This window comes from Triturus cristatus, chromosome 11, assembly GCF_964204655.1.
Source record: "Triturus cristatus chromosome 11, aTriCri1.1, whole genome shotgun sequence".
NCBI lineage: Eukaryota > Metazoa > Chordata > Amphibia > Caudata > Salamandridae > Triturus > Triturus cristatus.
In genome coordinates, this window is record NC_140594.1 from 224499297 (window position 1) to 224520684 (window position 21388).

General features: G+C 51.0%; 1 protein-coding gene across 2 annotated transcripts in view; it reads left to right on the forward strand.

Annotated features, from left to right (window-relative positions):
* TCHP (trichoplein keratin filament binding) overlaps positions 1-21388 on the forward strand; it is a 413518-nt gene that overhangs the window by 314741 nt on the left and 77389 nt on the right. For both annotated transcript variants that reach the window (XM_085633293.1, XM_085633294.1), the window contains exon 11: positions 4577-4762. In XM_085633293.1, the coding sequence (XP_085489419.1) occupies positions 4577-4762 (186 nt within the window). The remainder of the gene's footprint in view (positions 1-4576; positions 4763-21388) is intronic.

The window sequence follows — 21388 nt, forward strand, 5'->3', positions numbered from 1 at the left end:
TCCCCTCCTACAGTTACTTCCTTTTCCAGGCTATTTGGTAGTATACAAGGCTGCCAGACCTTATCAGGAGTGGGTAGCAAACATCCTTGTTCTGTGTACATACTCCCAGTTAGGTCCTTGTTTCCTTAACTAGTTTTCCTGTTTTTTTCTGCCCTTTTTCCAGGTTGGTCCTTCTCGTTGTCTTCAGCCTTCCTGGATATTCATCTTTGGAGTTTTTGCGCTTTGTGCTTTTCGTCCTCCAAAAGTTGTTCCTTTTCCAGGGTGTCCACTAGCTTGGTATTTTCTCCCAGTTGGTAGGGTGGCTTCGGGAAGGGACCACTCTTTCTTAAACGTCAAGGTTTCCATGATCTAGAACAAACCACCACAACCAGCGATCAACAGTGTTTCTTAAATACTCTTTTTATTAATTTCAGGGCCTTATCCAGTGAGGAGAAAGTTGTTACACATCTCTGTGTCTTCAAAGAGTCCTCCTCTGATACAGGGCCTGATTCAGATGTGGCTAATTCCCCCAGTTTGAGATCGGACTTAATTAAAAGGGGAACATCTTCTCTCTATAGAAGAGTGCACAGTTGACATTTCCAAGAAAGCATATTGTCCTCTGTGCCCATTCTGACAACAGATCAGGTGATATTATACCGCCAGTGTCCTTAGCCTCCTTAGCCATGTCCAAATTTTGGTCATTGGCCCCAAGTTATCAAAGAGAGTATCCTGGCACGCCTTCCAGAAATGGTCAATCACCTTTTCAGGGTCCTTAATAAACTTGGCTACAATCTCTGGTGTTGAGGAGACTTTCCATCAAGGGATGGATGTGGGCATTCCACCCTAAGGAGGCCCTGACTTCTTGGTCCATAGGTTTGCAAATTCGATTGCCCACATATTGGGCCACTTTTTCTGCTGGAACTAACTCCACTGAGCGTAGGTGGTAAATATCGACCGGGTTCAATATGCCTTCTAACTTATTCGGGCTTTATGTTGCCCCACTAGAGGGATTATCCGACCTGAAACGCTCAGTACTGCTCTTTGGTCGTCGTGGTCGACTGAGCCCTTGTTCCTTTGTCGGAATCATTGAGATCAAGGGCACCAAATTCTTCCCCATTATCAACATCCTCATTACACTGTAGCACATCGGGCTGAATTAGGTTAAACCTGTGTGTGGCGGAGTACTGCAGATCCGCTGTGGCAGAGGATCGCCTCTTTAGGAATGCCATACTAAGACTTTTGAAAGTGACGGGCATGGGAGAAGACCGTGTTTTAGTGTTTGCCATAGGCTTAACTTTTCCATGGGCTTTTAGAGCTTCCAGAGGTCTGAATGGTGAGAGGGACCCTGGTCTTCCCTCCCAGCATGGGGTTCATGCTGCAGGGTGCCACTGCCATCATAATGTTCCTTCTCAAGAGCATGAAGGTGTGGGCAACTTCCCTTTGGAGAATTGCATCAACCCAAATTACAAAGTCACCATCCAGGGCCATAGGCAACATACCTTCTGCCACCTCATCAAATGTTGCGTCACTCCTAGCTTCTGCCATTGTGAGATCAGAAGCCAATATTAATATTTATACTGGCAGTAATAGAAATACTAATAGAATTGGTAATAATAAGGGCAATCAAGTCTATGATGGCAACAACCTGTTACATGGATGCAGTATCCTTTAGATTATATGGGCAAGCACAGGACCATCTGAATTGTAAAGCCAAAAAACCTGAACAGGCAGTTCCCTAAGGATCCAGCACATTGGCGTATAGTCCAGAAAGAAGAATGCATGACTATAACTAATGTTCTCTAACCGCAGTTAACAGGCAGAGATGCGCACATCGCTCATTAGGTTTTGCCTGCACAGCGCCTGCTCTGTGCTTGTGAATTCTATTGTATGTCATATCAATCTTAAAAGGGGCTTACATCCGCCCTTACTTTTCATTTATTTGTGTGTTTGCCACTTACTTACTTTTCCTCCATTTTTATCGGTTGTAGCATACCATTTCCTGTTGTCCTTTGTGTGTTTTTCTTATCAATGTCCCATGGCCCAAGTACTCTTTTTTTTTTTTTTTTTTTTTTTTATCCGCTTTTGTTGGACTTCTTTTTTGGCTTTCCACCTCAGCTGGTGGCTGTAAATCAAGTCCTTATCTTGTTTGTATTTCTCTTTGCTCGTCTCACTTTTCCAAATGTACTCATAGAGAGTGCATGTGCCTACAGTTCCTCAACTCCCACCCTTCTTGTACACTGCCTGTTTTTCCCATCCCCCCTTCCCTTGTGTGTTGTTTAATTATGTCCTCTCCCTTGGCTTTCTTTAATCATTGCCCCCACTCCTCTCGTTCTTTAATTGCATCCTCACGCACTCCTCCTGTGTCAATGTTTCATCCCTCCATCTCGCCCTCTTCATGCGCTGCATGTTCTCATCTCAAACCCCCTCCTGTCTTGTGTGTTGTTTAATCACTGGTTGTAGATGCAGCCAGGGTGGAAGTGCAGAGAAGCCCGCCTGTTCGCATTGGTGTCCCAATGCCATCTGCAAATTTCTTTAACTAATGCCTCTTTAATACACCATAAAAGGGGCCGGCAGGTCACTGCGTGAAGAATCACTGGCCGCATCTGTTTAATGCTTGCACATCGCAACTTTACTTTCATATCGCATACACCTCCGGGCCTCAACAGTTTTTAGTAATCTGAGAAGTAGAGCTATTATTCCTCCAGAACGTGCTTCTATCCTGCTCTGAATATTTAATCTGCCCTTGCATGCTGCTACATGCACCACAAGACGTCCTGAGTTAATGTAAGCGTCCCTCAAGGCCCATACAGTTTGGCCAGCAGCTTTCAACACATTAAATGGAAAAAGCATCTCTAGGAGACAAGTTATAGGAAACAAAGGTACACCCCACAGTTGTAATAAGTTATTTTGGTCTGCTGGCACACCTTAGTCACGGGGACACATGGTCCAGTGGTGAAGATACAATTTTAGCTAAACTACTTCAACAAATTTTTGATCCTGTGCAACCCTAGCCTTTGCTGGTCTGTTCTCTTAGATATAGGTATAGAGTGGACTTAAGTCTAAATGGGTTTCCTTTTATTCTTATAGCTATGCAAATTCTGGGCATTTTAAACTTTACAATTCAATTTTTGATAAGCGTGTGAGAAAGAACGAGACTTAATGACATATTTAAAATGTAGTTTGAAATTAAGCCTGTCATCAGATTTTATGGGCCATGATTCTTTGTGCTCCAGTTCAGTGACTGATGTCAAGTGAACATTAGCAGTGCCCAAAAACCACTTTTCCCTGACATACTCTTTAGTAGCAATTATGCAATAGGCAGATTGAGCAAGCATCAGATTCACTAACCTGATAACAATTGATACAGGTTGGCACTATTACTGGTGACCTCAGAAGTGATGTCAAGACATGAAAACATCACAACACGAACTCCATTGTGGACATCAGCACGGAAAGCAGAAGAAGCAGCATTGGCAAAGCCAGAAGGTTTCACCTATGCAAATTCTATTAGCTTTGTCAATGTTTTTTTACATGTTGCACAGCAGTTGATCTGTGCAACATGTAAAAAAGGATTGACAAAGCTAGTAGATTTCACATTGGCAAAACCTATTGGCTTTGCCAATGCTTGTTTTTTAATATTAGTCGAAGATGAGTGAGATGTGTTCCCCTCCTGCCTACAGCACCCCTGGTGGCACCTGCGGAAAACCGGACCTCACGGGACACATGAAAGAGTCCAGGGGAATCTCTGATGGGCCGAGCCGGGGCACAGAGAAAGCACATGATACGCTCCCAACTCAGACCCCTCAAGCATGTAAATCTGAGACAGCCATGCTCTGACCGGGATCACGCAGGTGGCCCGAATACGCTAGGGCGCCCCTGCCGAGAAGGAGGACCACACCAGAAAGGTACAGGAGTCCCAAGAGAAACTGCAAAGTTCCTATTTACTGGTGCTTCATTCCTAGTCAATATAAGAATCAACACAAGGACCAAAACCACACAAATGTAGTGAAAATTATGCCTTTATTACTACCACAGAAATATTGCTGAAGGAAAACCACTTACCTGAAAGACAAACTGCTGTTCTTTGGGGATATTTTTATGTGGGGACAGAGCCATCTGATAGATGGTTTTCAGGCTTATGCTTGGAATCATGAGTGTTGTAGTCAGTCCTTCGCTTGAATATTTTTTATATATATATACTGTTCTTTGGCTGCTGAGCTAAATAAATGGAAGAAAGCATAATCAGAGCTTCCGGTCCTGAAACAGAGTTCAAATACAGGTAAAATGAAAGCAAAAAATAATTTGCTGAATAGGGAGAAAAAAAGTACAAAAAAATAACATTCTTAACATTCACATTTAAGGTGGCTCTTGCTTGATGCAGCATGCTTTAGCCCCCTTTCGGAGAAACCTCACTGCCTAGACTGCACATAGCATCACATTTTAGACATTTCAAATCATAATGATTGTAGTTTGGCTTTGATTTTTACCTTCAAATAGTTTGACTGTCAAATATTCCCACTTCATTATCTGGCATCTGTTTGAAAATACATTTTAGTGCTCTATTAATAAATCAAATATTATATTGGTCCCCGCATAGGTTTTTGCTGGCAGGCAGCTTCAGATTCAGGAAAAGATTGAATTGAACCAACAAGCCCAGAAGGAATCCTTAAGATTACGTGAACAACTCATCAGTGACCTTGAAAATGCAAAACATTTAACTGCTCGAGAAAAGGAGGAACAGGATGAATTGAAATCTGCACGCAAGCAGCAACTGGATGCACAGGTATATCTTATGTGATACTAAATAATGTGTAAACCTGCACATTTAAACCAAATTGCATAGTGTTACTTCAGTGTTCCTTCTTATAGATAGTGCAATTATCTTGTTCTTCACTTGACCAATATGAATGGGATTAGACCTTTTATCACAGAAATGAGAAAATATTTAAACATGGAACTCGTGACCGATTACCAGGATTTCACTTTGGGTCATTTAATCCATGTGATAGCTCTCAAAACTTATGCCGGTCATTTAGTTATGCCCAGTTTCCGGCACATGATGCTTTTCAGGAGGCATTTCCAATATTTTTTTGGCTTTAGGTCTTGGTTTCTTGGGCATCTTGTAAGGAACCTGGAAACCCTTTTGTTGTCTGTCATGTGCGTCCAACTTGTTAGGTTTTTTGTTTGACATAACTGAGGCCTTACATATGGTTGGCTTGGGCACTTTTTAGATTTTCTTCTTTCTGCAGCTATATTGGGTTGTATATTTCATCTCGTACTACCACAGCCTATTCATAACAGCTGTAAAGGATTTCCTGGCCTTCTGTGCAGCCACTATGAAATCTTGAAAAATCTAAAATTCCACTCCTCTGTATTCTAGTGGTTGTTTCTCAGGGGCTTGTTGAAGAATAGTATTTTTATTTAATTTTACAGGGGATTTACCAGGCACCAGTTGGGGACCGTAGATCTGCAGACTTTTTTCTTTGTAAATTGCTCAACTGCCCCTGTAGTTGTGTTCTCTGGGACCACCACCACTTGATTATTATACTGCTGAGGCCTCTCTTTGATGTCTTTTTTCTTGGCCTGGGTCCTCTCTAACATCTGCAGCAACTTCCCATTAATCTCTGTGTTTTTATCTGCAGTGTCCAAAAAAGAAACTCTACTTCTGTGTCCAAAAAAGAAACTTTACCATATTAGTCCTAGTGGCCTATTTGTCCAGATGCTTCTGCACATGGTCCTTCTATACGATGAAGCTGCCAGTTTCAAATCAGTAGTCACTAAAGTAAAGCAAGTACCCCCGGAATGTTATTTCAGAATCTTGGGCATCAGTAGCCGAGGAAGTAGAATGGTCTTCATCTGCATCCAAGAAGGTAGAAGGTGCAGTTGGTGCTGTCATGCTATCAAAGGATGGTTTTGACTGCTTGTTATTGACCTTTCCTTGGTAACATTTGGTAGTGGTACAGCTTTTAAAGCAGATAGGGACAACAGGAGAGGACAGTGCACTGCACCTAGTTGGGGGTGAGAATGCATTAGGTGTCAAAGACTCACAGGGAAATTGGAATGTTCACGCTGCTAAAACTCCAGAGCAACAAGATCTGTGACAGAGAAGCCCTGTATAAACTAGCCTGACTGGGCAATCCACATAGATGTTAGGAATTATACACCCCAGTACCTCAAATGAGAGAATTATGGGCAAAGCCAGGTACAGAAATAAGATAAATGTAGCTGATTCTATCAGGCGATCATTAATGATTCCCTAGGTGAGCCTGTTCAGTCCACTGTTACCAGTCTCAGCAGATACATCAGTACCTCAGGTGCTGCTCAGTCTAGGAAGGGTCATGCTGCTTTAAGAAATCTGCCTCACTCACCTCAAGGAGATACGAACTTCAGGATCATGGATGCCAGATTGATTTGGAACACAGAGGTAGAAGGACTTCACAGTCGGATACCTGCAACGTTGCAGAGCTGCCAGTCCAGTCCTTGTTCAGCACAAGAAACCCTCTCGCCAGTAGAGCGCTTCCAGGAAGAGAACAAGAGTGAGGTGAGCCTGGAGCTTCTCAGTGAGAGCTAACTCTACACCAGAGGTGAACTCCTCCATATTAGTTAAATTTATACTGATCGGTATGCAACCACACCTCCATACTCCATACTTGTTCACTGCCCCACAGCCCATTCTTAGAAGTAAATTTGTGAGTACTGCATGACCCATAATCCAGCACCAGGCCTTCACCTAGCCTAGGTAAAATTGTCACACCCACATGGGACCTCCAATGAGCACTGATCTTCCTGACCAACCACCAGCCACTGTTGCTGATAGCGCTCGCAGGAAGGAGGTGTCACAGACTATGCTTGTTTGGTTTGGGTGAAGCTATAAGTGTGAAATCACCAACTCGTATGTCAGTGAACACTATTGCTGAGCTGGACAGGTTCTGCCACAGCAGTCTCTCCAGCAGCAAGGCCTCCATGAAGTGAGGCTGTTATAGGTGGAATCATGGGCAGGAGGAGAGGGTCCAAATCAGGAAAAGGAAAGTATTTTGAATCCGCTTCTGTCTGACGTACATTTGGAGAGTTTGACCGTATCTAGCAAGTTTTCCTTTTGTGCATGACTTGCAATTAAGGATAGTGCAATATATTAGAGCAGACCACCTGATCACCGCATTTAAGCACCATCTTGCTGCATGGTTCAGAATCACCCCAAAAATGTATTTTATTTCTTTTGTACTTGTGACCTGTTATGCTTAAAATTCTACCATTTTGGTGCATCAGTTAGTAATATAAGCCTGTTTTGACTCTAGATAGACACTGAAAGGAAGGTAGAGGAATAATTATATTAATTTTCTTTTTTTTTTTTTTTTTTTTTTTTTTTTTGAAACCGTTTATTGCAGTTTATAGAAGTTACAGGTATGGGCCTACAACCACACGGCCGGCCGCTAGAGCATCAAAAGCATATTACATACATACAGCAAAAAGCTTTCTCAGCGGTGCACAGTAGGAAGACAGGAGTGATCAATGGTGCAGGCCTCACAGCTCCATGCCCACAGTACGGTTCCATTTTCTTAACGCAAAACAACGTAAACAAACCACAACCGCAAGGCAACCCTCGATCCAAAGTGACAACACGTGCTCCATAAGTGGGGGATCCAAACCAGCAGCAAAATTCTGAAGAGGGGGACGGGAGTAGATCAGGGACTGGGGGACCGCGCGCCCGCGGCCAAGGGAGGGGCGCCATCTAGGGAGACGGAGCCGGCGAGGCCGCCGGTAGCAGCGGCGGCTCACAAATACCCCCGCGGTAGGCGTTCCAGGGGCCCCAGAGTTTCATCCACGCCCCAGGCTTACCCCTCGCCACATACACCACCTTTTCACGAAACATACACCAATCCATATGCTCTTTCCAGGCCGACACCGCAGGGGGCCTCTGGGATCCCCACAATTGGGCAATATCACGCTTGGCTATCATGTATCCCAGAGTCACCCACCGCGCCTGCGGGACCGAGTAGTCATTTGGTTCCCAGACATTCAGCAAGCATCTCCTCGCTTCAGGCAGCAGCGCGACACGCGTAACCATTCGTAGAACCTCATGCACACCACGCCAGAATCGCTCCACCTTCGGGCACTCCCACAGTATATGCATGAAAGTCGCCAACGCACCACAGCCACGCTTACACATTCCATCACCGGCAAAACCCATACGTAAAAGCCTTGGCCCCGTCACGTAGACCCGGTGAAGGATCTTGAGCTGGACGAAACGAAGGCGAGCCGGGATGGCCACCTCTTTCGGAGAGGCCACCGCGGAGATCCAATCCTCGTCGTCCAGCTCCAGCCCGTCGGCAACCCAAGCCTCGCGGAGACCAGTCAGCAGACACGATCTATCGTTAATCAATTTTTTGTATATGAGGGAGATCGTGCTGTCTGGGACATGGCCATCTAGCACTCTGTCCTCCAGGGGGGAAGACTCCGGAATGGATGCAACATCCGGGAAGACGGAGCCCAGCGCATGGCGGACCTGTAGGTACCGAAAGTACTCACTGCCCTGCAGCTGAAACTCCGCCTGCAGCGTCTCAAAAGTTTTGAATCCCCCCCTCGTCCAGAGATCTCCCACCGTGCTGATTCCGATCGTGTCCCACTTCTCGAAGCCCTTCGACGTCCACAGGGAGCCCAACCTCTCAGATGCATACAGCGGAGACGCTCGGGTCAAACGGTCCTTCCACCCCATCGCTGCATTAGCCGCGTGCCGGACACGCACCATGACACGCGTCGGTCCCGTCAAACGGGAGTCGGGCGCGCCAGAGTAGAGCGCTCGATTATAATCGCCACCGGGCAGAAGCGTCCTGTCCATCTCAAATGCCGGGTTCAAGGCGGGCCCGTAAAGGCCATGATTAATTGCAGCTAGTTGGGAGGCCCAGTAATACCGTTTGATGTCCGGGAGGGCGACCCCTCCATCGTACCACGGGAGCGTCAATTTAGCCAGAGCAATACGCGGCCTCCCGTCCCAGAACAGGCGCCGCTGGAGGCCCTCCACCTCGCGAAAGTAGCGTGCCGGGACCAGGTCCATGGTATTCTGGAGGGCGTAGAGGAAGCGCGGCAGGGACATCATTTTAAATAAGGCCGCTCGGCCGAGCGGCGAGAGCGGCAGACGCCGCCAGCGCACCACGTCCTCCCTCAGACGCTGGAGGGGGGGCAGCAAGTTCCGCTCATAGCGGGCCTCCGGGTCAAGAGTGATATATATACCCAGGTACCGGAAACCCTGGGAGGCAATCTGGATCGGACAGTCCCGTGGCAAGACCGGGGCCTCCCCGGAGAGCACATAGACACAGGATTTCGCCCAGTTGATGACCAGGCCTGAGTTGCGACCGAAGGAGCGCAAAACATCAACCAGGACGATCAGTGACTTGCGCGGGGAGGCGAGATACAAAAGGATATCGTCAGCATAGAGGGACACGCGGTCCTCATGCTCGGGGGTCCAGCGGAGACCACGGATAGAAGGGTGCCACCGCAACCACTCCGCCAGGGGCTCCATGGCCAGGGCGAACAGGAGAGGCGACAGGGGACAACCCTGTCGCGTGCCCCGCCCCAGCGCGAATGGGGCAGATACTCGCCCATTCACCACCACCTGCGCCAACGGGCCCGAATATAGCAATTTGACCCAGCTGACGAAACCCGGGCCGAACCCAAACTTCGCCAGCATCGCCCAAATATATGGCCATTCGAGCGTATCAAACGCCATGGTGGCGTCCAAGGACGCCAAGATGGCCGGCTCCCGCACAAATGGGATACGCGCGAGCACCCCGTGTAAGCGCCGCAGATTAAGCGCCGTGTTGCGGTGTGGTATAAAGCCCGATTGGTCTTGGTGGACCAAATCGCCCACCACGCCAACCAACCGGTTGGCCAACACCTTGGCGAGGATTTTGGGCTCCGCGTTCAGAAGCGAAATCGGCCTATAGGATGTGACCCGCTCACGGGGCTTCCCCTCCTTATGGATCACCACAATTGTAGCCAGACGCTGGTCCGGCGGGAGGGAGCCCCGCGAGTGGGCCGCAAGGAACATCGCGCGCAGGTGGGGCGCCAACACATCCGGGCGTAGCTTGTATAGCTCAATGGGAATACCATTGGGGCCCATGGCCTTGCCGGATGCAACCGAGCGAATAGCCGAGGCAATTTCGTCCGAGGTGGGCGGGGCATCCAGCGAATCCCTGTCCTCCACCGTAAGGGAGGGCAGTGCGATGTCCCGAAGCAAGGCATGGGAATCTTCCTCCGAGCAGGGAGAAACCGGGGAGTAGACTTCGCGGAAATAATCCGCGAAGCAGGAGACAATGGCTTCCGGCTCAGTGACGCACACACCATCCACGCTCTCAATCAAAGGCACCACGCGGCTCGCTCTTTCCCTCTTGTCCAACCACGCAATCAATTTGCCAGCCTTGTCACCCACATCATACAATCGCCCCTGCTGCTCTCTACTGAGGCCCCTGGCCGCCTCCGTGACGAGGGCCCGATAGGCCGCCTGCTTTAAGTGCAAAACATGCAACTTGGCGTCTGTTACCCCGCTCCCCAGGTCACCCTCCAGTTCTGCAATCTCGGCCTCAACCCGGGTCACCTCCTCCCGCTCACGCCGCCGGGCATTGGAAATAAAGGAGAGGGCCTCCCCTCTAAGAACCACCTTGAAAGCCTCCCACAGGGAGATGGCAGACGGGACCGACCCCACATTCTCATCGAAATAGCGCTGTAAGGATTTGATCAAGTCGGCACGAATGGTGGGGTCGCGCAAATACCATGCATTGATCGGGGCCACTCTGCCATCCCCCCTCGGGAAGACATCGAAATGCAACAACAATGGGGAGTGGTCTGAGATACCCCGTGCCAAATGGCGCACCTCCCCCACCCTCCCTGCCTGGGCCGCCGGGACAAGGATGTAATCAAGCCGCGAGAGGCTACCATGGGCCCCCGAGTGGAAGGTGTACTGTTGCAATACGGGATGCTTTAAGCGCCAGCAATCCACCAGGCCCAGCGTATCTAAAAGGCCGGGCAGCCACGCCTGTGCCCGGGGGAGGTCCCTAGGGGGATGGCGATCCATAGACCCAGAGGCAACCGCGTTAAAGTCCCCTCCAACCACCAACAGGCCACCCGGAAGGTCCAGAAGGAGGCGCCCCAGGTCCGCAAATGTAGTGGCTTGTAACCCAGGCGGGACGTACACTGATATAAAGATAAACACTCTACCCTCCATTCGTCCCACCAGAACAGTGTAACGTCCCCTCTCATCATGGCGCACCTCGTCAATCTCCAACGGGAGCGAGTTCTTGACCATAATACCCACCCCCCGCGAGCCCGAAGTGAAGCCGGAGTGGGCCGCCAAACGATATCCCCGCCGATTCATTGCATGAAAGGTGTTACCTATAAGGTGTGTCTCCTGCAGGAAGACAACATCTGGAGAAATACGTTTTAAATACTGCAGGACCACACCACGCTTAATCCTATCCCCCAGGCCGTTAACATTCCATGACAACACAATCAAATCCCTACCCCCCATCATACGTCAAAACAATCGGTCGCCCCCCACCGAGCATCTTAAAAACAACAAAACAGTTGCGGGTTTGCCTTGCGGTGCTAACAAACAACACACCCCCCCCCACCCCCCGGTCCCAACAGAACTCCCCCCTCCCTGCACCCCTGCATGAGCCCGGACAGCCCCCCCAAAGTGCAGTGTGCCTGTCGCCCTATAGCTAATTACTAACTAGACCCCCCGAGGAGGAGGGAAGCCCCCAGCAGACCCCACCCGACCTCCATGGGAGGGGAACATACGAAAGCAATATATGGTAAAGGAACAATATCCAGAGCAAGGCCTATACAGTCACCCCTCAATTCTGATCCGGCGGGCCCTCCCCGCCAGCCGCGCCCCCCCCACCCCGATCTCCAGGCAAAGTATCTAACCAGTCCCCAGCCACCTCGGGCCGGTCGAAGAAGTGCGTACGGCCATCCACCTCCACCCTCAGCTTAGCCGGAAAGAGCATTGAGTACTTGAGGTTTAGGTCCCTTAGGCGACGTTTAATACCAAGAAAGCTCTGTCGCTGCTTCTGGACCGCCGGAGTAAAGTCTGGGTAGAAGTGTACATCCATGTTGTCCAGCCTGACCGGTCCCTGTTGCCTGGAGGTCTGGAGGATGGCGTCTCTGTCCCGGAAATTAAAAAGCCGGGCAATAATAGGCCGCGGCGGTGCACCGGTCTTAGGGCGGCCCCCAGGGACCCGGTGGGCACGCTCCACCGCAAAAAGCTTACTCAGCCCCCGGGGCTGGAGATGGGTCAGGATCAGTTCTTCCACGAAGAGATCTGCCGCCTCCGCCTCTCGGCCCTCCGGCACACCAATAATGCGAACATTGTTCCTCCGGGCCCGACCCTCGGAATCCTCCAGTCGCCGGTCCATCAGGGCGCTCGCCTGGCCAAGCCGGCGCACCTCCTTCTGGAGGGCCACCACGTCCGTAGTGAGGCTCGTTGTGGTGTGGGCCAGGGAGTCAACTCGGTCGTTCGTTTTTGACAAGTCTGCCCTCACAAGGCCCACATCCACCAGGACCGAGTCAATTTTTTGCGCCAAGGTATCGAAACGCTGGTCCACTGAGGCCTTCATCTCTGCGATGGCGCCCATGACGTCCCGGAGGGTCAGATCCACCGGTTGGGCAGGCGCCTCCGTCGGGCCCACCAGGGAGGACCGCGATGTCTCCGGAGAACCCTTCTGGAGCGTATAGCGATCCATACTATTGGCCTGGTGCGCCGTGCCACGGCGGGTTGTCTTCATCTTCGCCCGGTCGCCATCTTGTTTGGTGGACATGCTGGCCCTTCCACCGTCGTGCCAAGATCTCCAAACGGGCCGCCACACCAAATCATGGGTGTCAGGGGGGGGGGCGGGGGCGACCACCGGGCCGCGGGTCAACCCACCGCCGGCGGGTCAGCCGGGCACCTGGACAAGGCAACACCACCGCACCCCGCTCCGCAGCCCGACCCCGCCTGAGGCAAGGAGGGCGCAAAAGCGAAAGTGAAAGTGCGGGGTACGCGAGTCGCCCAGCCCCGCTCGCCGCTGTTATTCACTTCGTCCCCGGATCGCCCCACTACTCCAATCCGGGGGGCCGGCGAGGAGAAGGCCGCAACCTTCAATCGATGCTCCCACCGGTGTTCGGGGTCCGATTCGAGCCCAAAAAACGGGTGGCGCCTCAGCTCGGGTTCACCGACACAGTCCCCTCAACAAGGACAGGATATCGCCAGGATTAATTCAGGAGGTCGCGGAGGTCCTCGGGAGCCTCGCACCTACGCGGCCATCTTGGTTGCGCGCTAGGCTCCTCCAATTATATTAATTTTCAATCCAGTGAAATGAAAATAGTAAATGTAGAGGTCCCTTTGTTAGGTAGCAAATAGGTCAGTTCAAGGGTTGGAAGAAAGATTCATATTCCAGCAGTCTCCGAGACCAGGCCTTCCGGTTGGCAGAGAAGACAGATAAAGAAAATTGATTGGTGGAATGCTTGAAGTAATCTCAGCAACTGGTAAACACTGTGGACACCATACCTGTTCTTCATGTTTATAAATCACTTGAGAAAACGAGTAACGATACGCAAATTAACACAGTCATGCCCCAATAGTTAACTTTCCAGCCAAAGTTCCAGGCCACATTACCTCGGAATGGGAACACACACAACACTTGGCCTGTTTAAGCATTATTGAGAATCTTCTGTGAGGTTCAGCTCGAATCGTATGGTGCAGAAAGTTATGTGTCCCATGTGTCGGGGCATACCTGTCGTCACACTTAGTGTGCCACACGGATCAAAACTAAGAGATGAGTGCAAAGCTTCAATTAATGTCAGTCACCGATAATTACGGGGAACTGAATTCAAGACATTGTTTCACACTGTGCCATTCTTTTTTTTTTTTTTTTTTTTTTAAAAACCTTTATTTATGTCAGTCTGGAACACAGCTATTCAGCCGACATCCCGGAGGTTCGGCAGCCAAATAAGGACAACACATGGAAGTGTCCATAGCTCTGGTACAGGAAAAGACAAAGGTTCCTTTTTTAGGACAACCTAAAATAAATAACACAAGCAAGGCAGTGTACACAATAAACACGTGCACGTTCCCGGTGGGGGCGCAGCCCCATTCTCAAACACAAAACAAAACCACCGGTCGGGTGGATGAGGGAGAGCAGAGGCACTAACAATCTAACATATTATCCTCATAAAAATCCCAAGTAGGAAGTGAGGCTAGGGGGAGAGGTGCTCCTCCAACGGTTCAGTGGCCGGGGGCAGACATATATCCCCCCTATACTGGTTCCTTCGCCCCCATATCTTATGCCATTTCTTAGGCCGCCCCCGGGCACAGTACACCGTCTGCTCCCTAAACATGCTCCAGTCTATATTTTCCATCCATGCATCCACAGCGGGAGGTCTCTGAGAACCCCACAGTCGCGCAATATCACGCTTCGCCACCATGTTTCCCAGGGTCACCCATTGAGTCTGCGCAGCATCATAGTCAGTAGGACCCCAGACATTCAAAAGACAGCACCGTGCCTCTGGCAACAGTGCAAAGCCCGTGATCTCCTGCATCACAACATGAATTCGCTTCCAGAACTCCGCAATCACACCACATTCCCATATGATATGTAGGAAGGTGCCCACCATCCCACAGCCCCTCTTACACAAGCCATCCTCGGAGAAACCCATATGAATCAGTCGGGGGCCCGTGACTCTATGAAGTATCTTAAGCTGCACTAGCCTTAGCCGTGCCGGGATCGCGACCTCCTTAGGAGAGGAAATGGCATACTGCCAGTCCTCATCATCCAGTTCAAGACCGTCCCTAGTCCACTGATCACGCACCCCGAGGAGGAGGTCGGTCCGGACGTTAACAAGCTTCTTATAGATTAAGGAGATTGTACTCTCCGGCATATGGCCATCCAGAATCCGATCCTCCAAGGGAGAGGACTCGGGCACAGCCTCCCCCTCGACGAGGACGGACCGCAGAGCGTGGCATACCGGAAATATTCCGTACCCTCCAGATCGTACTCCGTCCGTAGCTCATCAAACGATTTCACTCGTCCCTTAACCAGAAGATCCCCCACTCTGGAAATCCCAATCAGGTCCCATTTCTCGAACCCCTTCGTGTGCCAAAGTTTCCCCAACACATCGCAATCAAACAACGGAGTGGCGCGGGTAAGCCTATCCTTCCAACCCAACGAGTTCGTAACAGCCTTCCACACGTGCACCGCCGTCTTGGTCGGTCCCGTGAGGGACCCATCCATCGACCTGGAGTAGAGTGCTCTAAAGTAATTACCCCCGCGCAGCAACCATCGGTCCATAGCAAAGCCGGGGCTCAGCGCCGGTCCGTAGACGCTGTGGTTGATAGCACTTAACTGGGTGGCCCAATAGTATCGGCTGATGTCAGGAAGCGCGATACCCCCATCGTACCACTGAAGGGTCAGTTTTGCAATAGCTATACGCGGTCGGCCCTCCCACAGCAGCGAGCGCTGGAGGCTCTCAACCTCCCGAAAATAGCTGGCCGGGACCAGCTCCAGAGTATTCTGCAGGACATAAAGAAAGCGGGGAAGAGACATCATTTTGAACAGCGCGGCCCGGCCCAGGAGGGAAAGCGGCAACCGCCGCCAACCCGCCACAACCCGCCGCAGGCGCGTCAATGGAGGGAGCAGGTTTCTCTCATACCGAACAATCGGATCGGTGGAGATATAGATCCCTAGATACAAAAAGCCATCCCGGGCGATCTGGATCGAGCAATTCCGCGGGAGAACAGGGACGTCTCCACACAGGGCGTACAGATACGACTTACCCCAGTTAATGGTGAGACCCGAGTTCCTATCAAAAGAGGCCAAAACGTCACAGACTACTATGAGAGACTTCCTAGGGGAGGTGAGGTATAGCAAAATGTCGTCGGCATAAAGAGAGATGCGGTCCTCATGATCTGCTGACCATCGGATCCCCCTTATGTCCGGGTGCCATCTTATCCATGCCGCCAGCGGTTCAAGGGCAAGAGCAAACAACAACGGCGACAGGGGACAACCCTGCCTGGTGCCCCTCCCCAGCTCGAACGGGCAGGACGCCCTACCATTGACCGCGACTTTGGCCAAGGGTCCTTCATATAGTAATCTCACCCAGCCAACAAAGCCAGGCCCAAAACCGAATTTTGCAAGTGCAGCCCACAGATATGCCCACTCTACCGTGTCAAAGGCCATCGTGGTGTCAAGTGCGGCCACAACGGTCGACTCCTGCAGCGTCCCCGTCCGTGCAAGCACGCCGTGGATGCGCCTAAGGTTCAACGCAGTGTTACGATGCGGGATGAAACCGGATTGGTCCGGGTGAATCAGGTCCCCAATCACCCTAATCAAGCGGTTGGCCAGTATTTTAGCAAGGATTTTCGGCTCGGCATTAAGTAGCGAAATCGGCCTATAGGAGCTGCATTTATTTCTGGGCTTGCCATCTTTGTGTATGACCACAATTGTCGCCAGACGTTGGTCAAATGGAAGGCATCCCATTTCCCGCGCCTCCACAAACATAGCTCGCAGATGCGGAGCAGTCTTGTCCGGACCGAGTTTATAGAACTCAATTGGCAGACCGTTCGGGCCCGGGCGCAGTGAACGGATAGCACCCGCGACTTCGTCAGCTGTGATGTCACCATCCAAGTCGTCCCTGTCTATATCAGAGAGGCAAGGCAGAGTCAGATCACGCAGAAGTTCACACGAGTCCTCAACCGGCCTGTCCGACACCGAGGTGTAGACCGTACGGAAATAATCCGCGAAGCACTGGACTATGCCATCCGGCTCAGTAACACTAACGCCACCCTCTGTAACAATTTCTGGCACAACACGGTTAACCCGCTCTTTTTTATCCAGCCACGCTATTAATTTCCCGGCCTTGTCCCCAACATCGTACAGTTGCCCCTGCTGCTCCCTACTCAGGGCTTTGGCCGCGTCCGTCACCAGGGCCTTATACTCCGACTGCTTAAGGCTCAATTTGTGCAGCGTTGTTGCCAGAACCTCCCCCTCCAAGGCCAACTCTAGAGCCGCTATCTCCGCCTCAAGCTGTGCGACCTCCGCATCCCTCCGACGCTTGCCCGCCGTTATCAAGGAAAGGGCCTCTCCCCTCAGCACAGTTTTAAACGCTTCCCACAAAGACACCGCAGACGTGACCGAGCCTAGGTTTTCCTGGAAGTAGCAATCGACCGCCTTCAGCACAGCGCTACGAGTCCTAGGGTCACGGAGATACCAGGGGTTAATCGGGGCCACCCTACCCTCCACCTCTCGACCAACATCCATACAGATCCACACCGGCGAATGGTCAGAAATACCCCTAGCCATGTGCCTAGCCTCAGACACAAAGGAGGCGTGTGCAGCCAAAGTAAGTACATAATCAATTCTAGAGGGACTGCCATGCGCCCCTGAGTGTAAGGTGTATTGCCGCTGAGTGGGATGCAGCAGTCTCCAACAGTCAACCAGACCAAGACCAAGGGTATCCACGAAATCTGTAAGCCATTTCTGCGCCCCCCCAGTGCTCCTCGGCGGGTGTCTATCAAGCAATCCGGAACCAACCGCATTGAAATCGCCACCCACCACCAACATCCCTTCTGGGAGATCCAGCAGAGCCCTCCCCAGGTCCTCAAATGTGGAGGGCTGCTGCGCAGGAGGGACATACACAGAGACCAGGACCAGCGTCCTGCCCTCCCACCTCCCCGCCACAGCCGCAAATCGCCCCCTGTCATCAACAGTGGTGGAATCAACCTCAAACGGCAGTGAGGCCCTGACAAGTACTCCAGCCCCTCTGGAGCCCGAGGAGAACCCAGAGTGCGCAACAAATGTATAGCCCTTCCTGTTGAGTGTGTAGCACATGTTACCTATCAAGTGCGTCTCTTGCAATAGAACTATATCAGGGGAACATCGCTTCAGAAATTGCAGAACGATCCCTCGCTTAATGCGATCCTCTAAGCCATTAACATTCCAACTGAGTATCTTTAAGCCCCTACCCCCATCCCGAAATGTAAGGAGACCACCACCCCCCCCCGAAGAACCGCACTCGAGCTACAGAAGCTTGCATCACTACGCCTTGCAAAACAAAAACCAACAACAACCATCCCAACAATCCCAGCCCACCCCCCACCCTGCACCCCTGCGTAAGCTTGAAAAGCCCCCCCAACTTGCAGTGTGCCTGTCGCCCTATTCTAAAACTAATCTACAAAAAGAAACCCAGAGGAGGAGAAAGCTCCCTTCATACCCCCGCCACCCCCCGGGTTACTACCCTCCCGGAGAAACCGAAAACTGTGAGTCACTGTCCGGGGCAAAGTCAAAATAATCTAGCACCAGGGTCCTCACTCTTGATCCACACCGCCACCTTCTGCTCCACCAGCATGCTCCCCGCCAGCCCGTCGTTGGGGCAATGTGTCCAGCCATTCTCCAGCCATTCTCCAGCCATGTCCGGTGATTCAAAAAAGAAAGTCCGCTCTTCATACACCACACGCAGTCTGGCCGGGAAGAGCATGGCGTATTTCAGTTCCATCCCTCTAAGCCTTCTCTTAACCGCCAGGAAGCTCTGCCTCTGCTTCTGCACCGCCTGGGTAAAGTCAGGGTAAAAGCTCACTGTGGTGTTCTGGAAGGCCGTCGGGCCGGACACTCTTGATGCTTGTAGACTGGCGTCACGGTCCCTGAAATTAAAGATCCTGGCGACAATCGGTCTCGGAGGGGCCCCCACCTTGGGCCTCCCACCGGGGACTCTGTGGGCCCGTTCCACTGTAAAGAACTTACTGAGGCCTTTGGGCGCCAGATGGTTTACCACCAAGTCCTCCACGAACAGGTCCACCGACTGTTCCTCCGAGTTTTCCGGGACCCCAATAATGCGCACGTTATTGCGCCGTGCCCGGCCTTCAAAGTCCTCCAACCGTCGGGCAAAGAGGTCGTTTGCAGACCTCAAATTGCGGACTTCCAGCTGCAGGTCGGAGACATCACCCAGGAGGCCAGAAGTTTTAAGGTCCAAGGATTGAACCCGTTCATTGGTTTTCCCCAGATCTGCCCGGATCAAGTTAACGTCGATCGAGATGGTGTCCACTTTGTGTGCCAAGGTCTCGAATTGCCGCCCGATAGAGGCCTGCATTCCCTCGATGGCACCCATAACATCCTGGAGGGTTGGTTCCGTAGCGGGGGGCAAACCGTCCTTCAGGGCTTCCAGTGGCCGACCCGAGCCGCCCGGTGACTCCTTCTGCTGGGCATAACGGTCCATGTTGTTAGTTTGGGTGTACCCTCCCCGCCTGGTGCTCTTGGGCTTCTGTTTTTCGGCTTCCGATTTGGTTGACATCGTGATCTGCAGCCGAAAACAGTACCCTTGCCCATCCAGAGAAGACAGTGCAACAAATGGCCGGCGCGGCGCACTCCCAAGCCAGGGCGCGATGAAATCAGGAAAGTGAAAGTGAAAGTGATGACACCGTCCGTCCGATGGCTCGCCCCACACTCAGCCGCTGTTGTTCAATTAGTGCTCGGGCACCGTGCCAGCGCAGGCCCCGGGCATCTTCCGGGGAGCAGGCCGCAACCTTCCATGTGGCACAACTTTGGCGTCCGGTGAGCGATTTCAGTCCGGACAGCGACAATCACCTCAGCAACGGTTCGCCTCCAATATTCCGGGTGTTAAAGACAGGATTCGTCACAGGATATTTGCCGGAGGGAGCGCGGGTCTCAGGAGCTCTGAGCTCACGCGGCCATCTTGGTCACGCGCTAGGCTCCTCCTCCCACTGTGCCATTCTTGACAGGCAATAGGTATATGCAAAGTGGCCTTTGTGCTGATTCAAAAGGAACAGTTTGGTCTGACAAATCTGCAGTGACAGCTGTCCTCTCTTTGCTGAATCATATACGCATTTTCATAAAATAGTTCCATATTACTGATTAGAGTTTAGTGATAGGTAATGTAATAAAGCTATGATATGATGAGTCTCATTTATAAAGCCTTCATGACCAGCAGTCCCTCCTATCTGGCTAACAAGCTCACCATCTCCAGTGGCTGTCGGCACAACTAGACCCAGAACACTATCAGACTAGAGATGAAGAAGCGCAAAAATGAGAGAAAAGGCAACATGCCTTCTCCACCATGTAATCAAAATCTGGAACAACATCCCATTTTAAACCAGGGCTGTCGCAACTCTTATTCTGCTTTACTTTAGGGAAAAGCTATGGATGCAAAAGAACACCAAGGGCCTGAATTAGAGTTTGCAAAAAGAACAATTGATGGACAGAATGTAGAACAATGTCATACATTCATCCCAGTACAGAGATCTGGGCCTAAATCTATCGTCTGTTTGCTCCCCATGCCATTCCAGTTTGAACCCAGCCATATGCAAATCAGTCTTGACCGTGTGCCTCATGAGAACAGTCCAGCCTGAACTGCCAGGCCATGTCCTCCCTGGACTGGAAACAAGCATCCTAGGCTGTGAGTGCGCCGGGTAGGACCAGAAGTGGGTCCCGGGCTCACTGTGCCACTGGACTCAAGCCATCCTGGCTGATGAGGGGTGAAACCCCGAAAACCGGTCCTAGGATGCTTGTTTGCGGTACAGGGAGGACCTGGCTTGGCAGTTCGGGCTGGACTGTTCCCATGAGGCACAGGGCCAAGACTGATTTGGATATGGCCTGGTCTAAACTGGGGTAGCATGGTGAGCAAAAGAATGATGGATTTAACCCAGATCTCTTGGCTCGGGGTGAATGTTATGATTTGTTCTGCATTCCGTCCATCAATTGTGTGTCTTTTGAAGATTTAGAGTTTGACAGATGGGTTACTCCATCACAAACGTGACATGTATCCCGTCCATCCCATAACAAGTGCATTATATCCAGTGGCACTTTGGATATGGCAGATGCAAAATCTATCACGTTTGTGATGGAGTAACCTGTCTGCTGAACTCTAAATCAGGCCCTAAATCATAATGCACCAACAGTCCACTTCTACTTACAACCCCAGCTACCTCTTCAGCCATTTGCTTGACAGTATCTTTGCCATTGGTCCTGTGAAGCACTCTGCTGTGTTGTAGCTTGGCCTGTGCTACACAAATACCACAAACATGCATACATGTGATTAGTAAGTTGGACTGAAGAAGGTCAAATTTGGCGTACTTCCTTGACTTTCAACTCCTGACATGACATATGAAACATTGATTTCCATTAATAAACTTAACCTCTGCCATGGTTGTGGCATAAAAGGGATGATATATAACCCTAAAGAAGGAGGGGGTAGGCAGGAAGCACTTTCTTTCAAATTTTTGAACCTCTGTGGTCAGCAGGATACACCCTAGAGAAGAACAACAGATAAGATGCAAATGAATCTAAAGAGCTGTTTGGTTTGGAAAGAGAGTATAGCTTTGCCTAAGTTGTTGAGAAATTCTCCTCGTTGGCTAAAGTTTATGCATTAG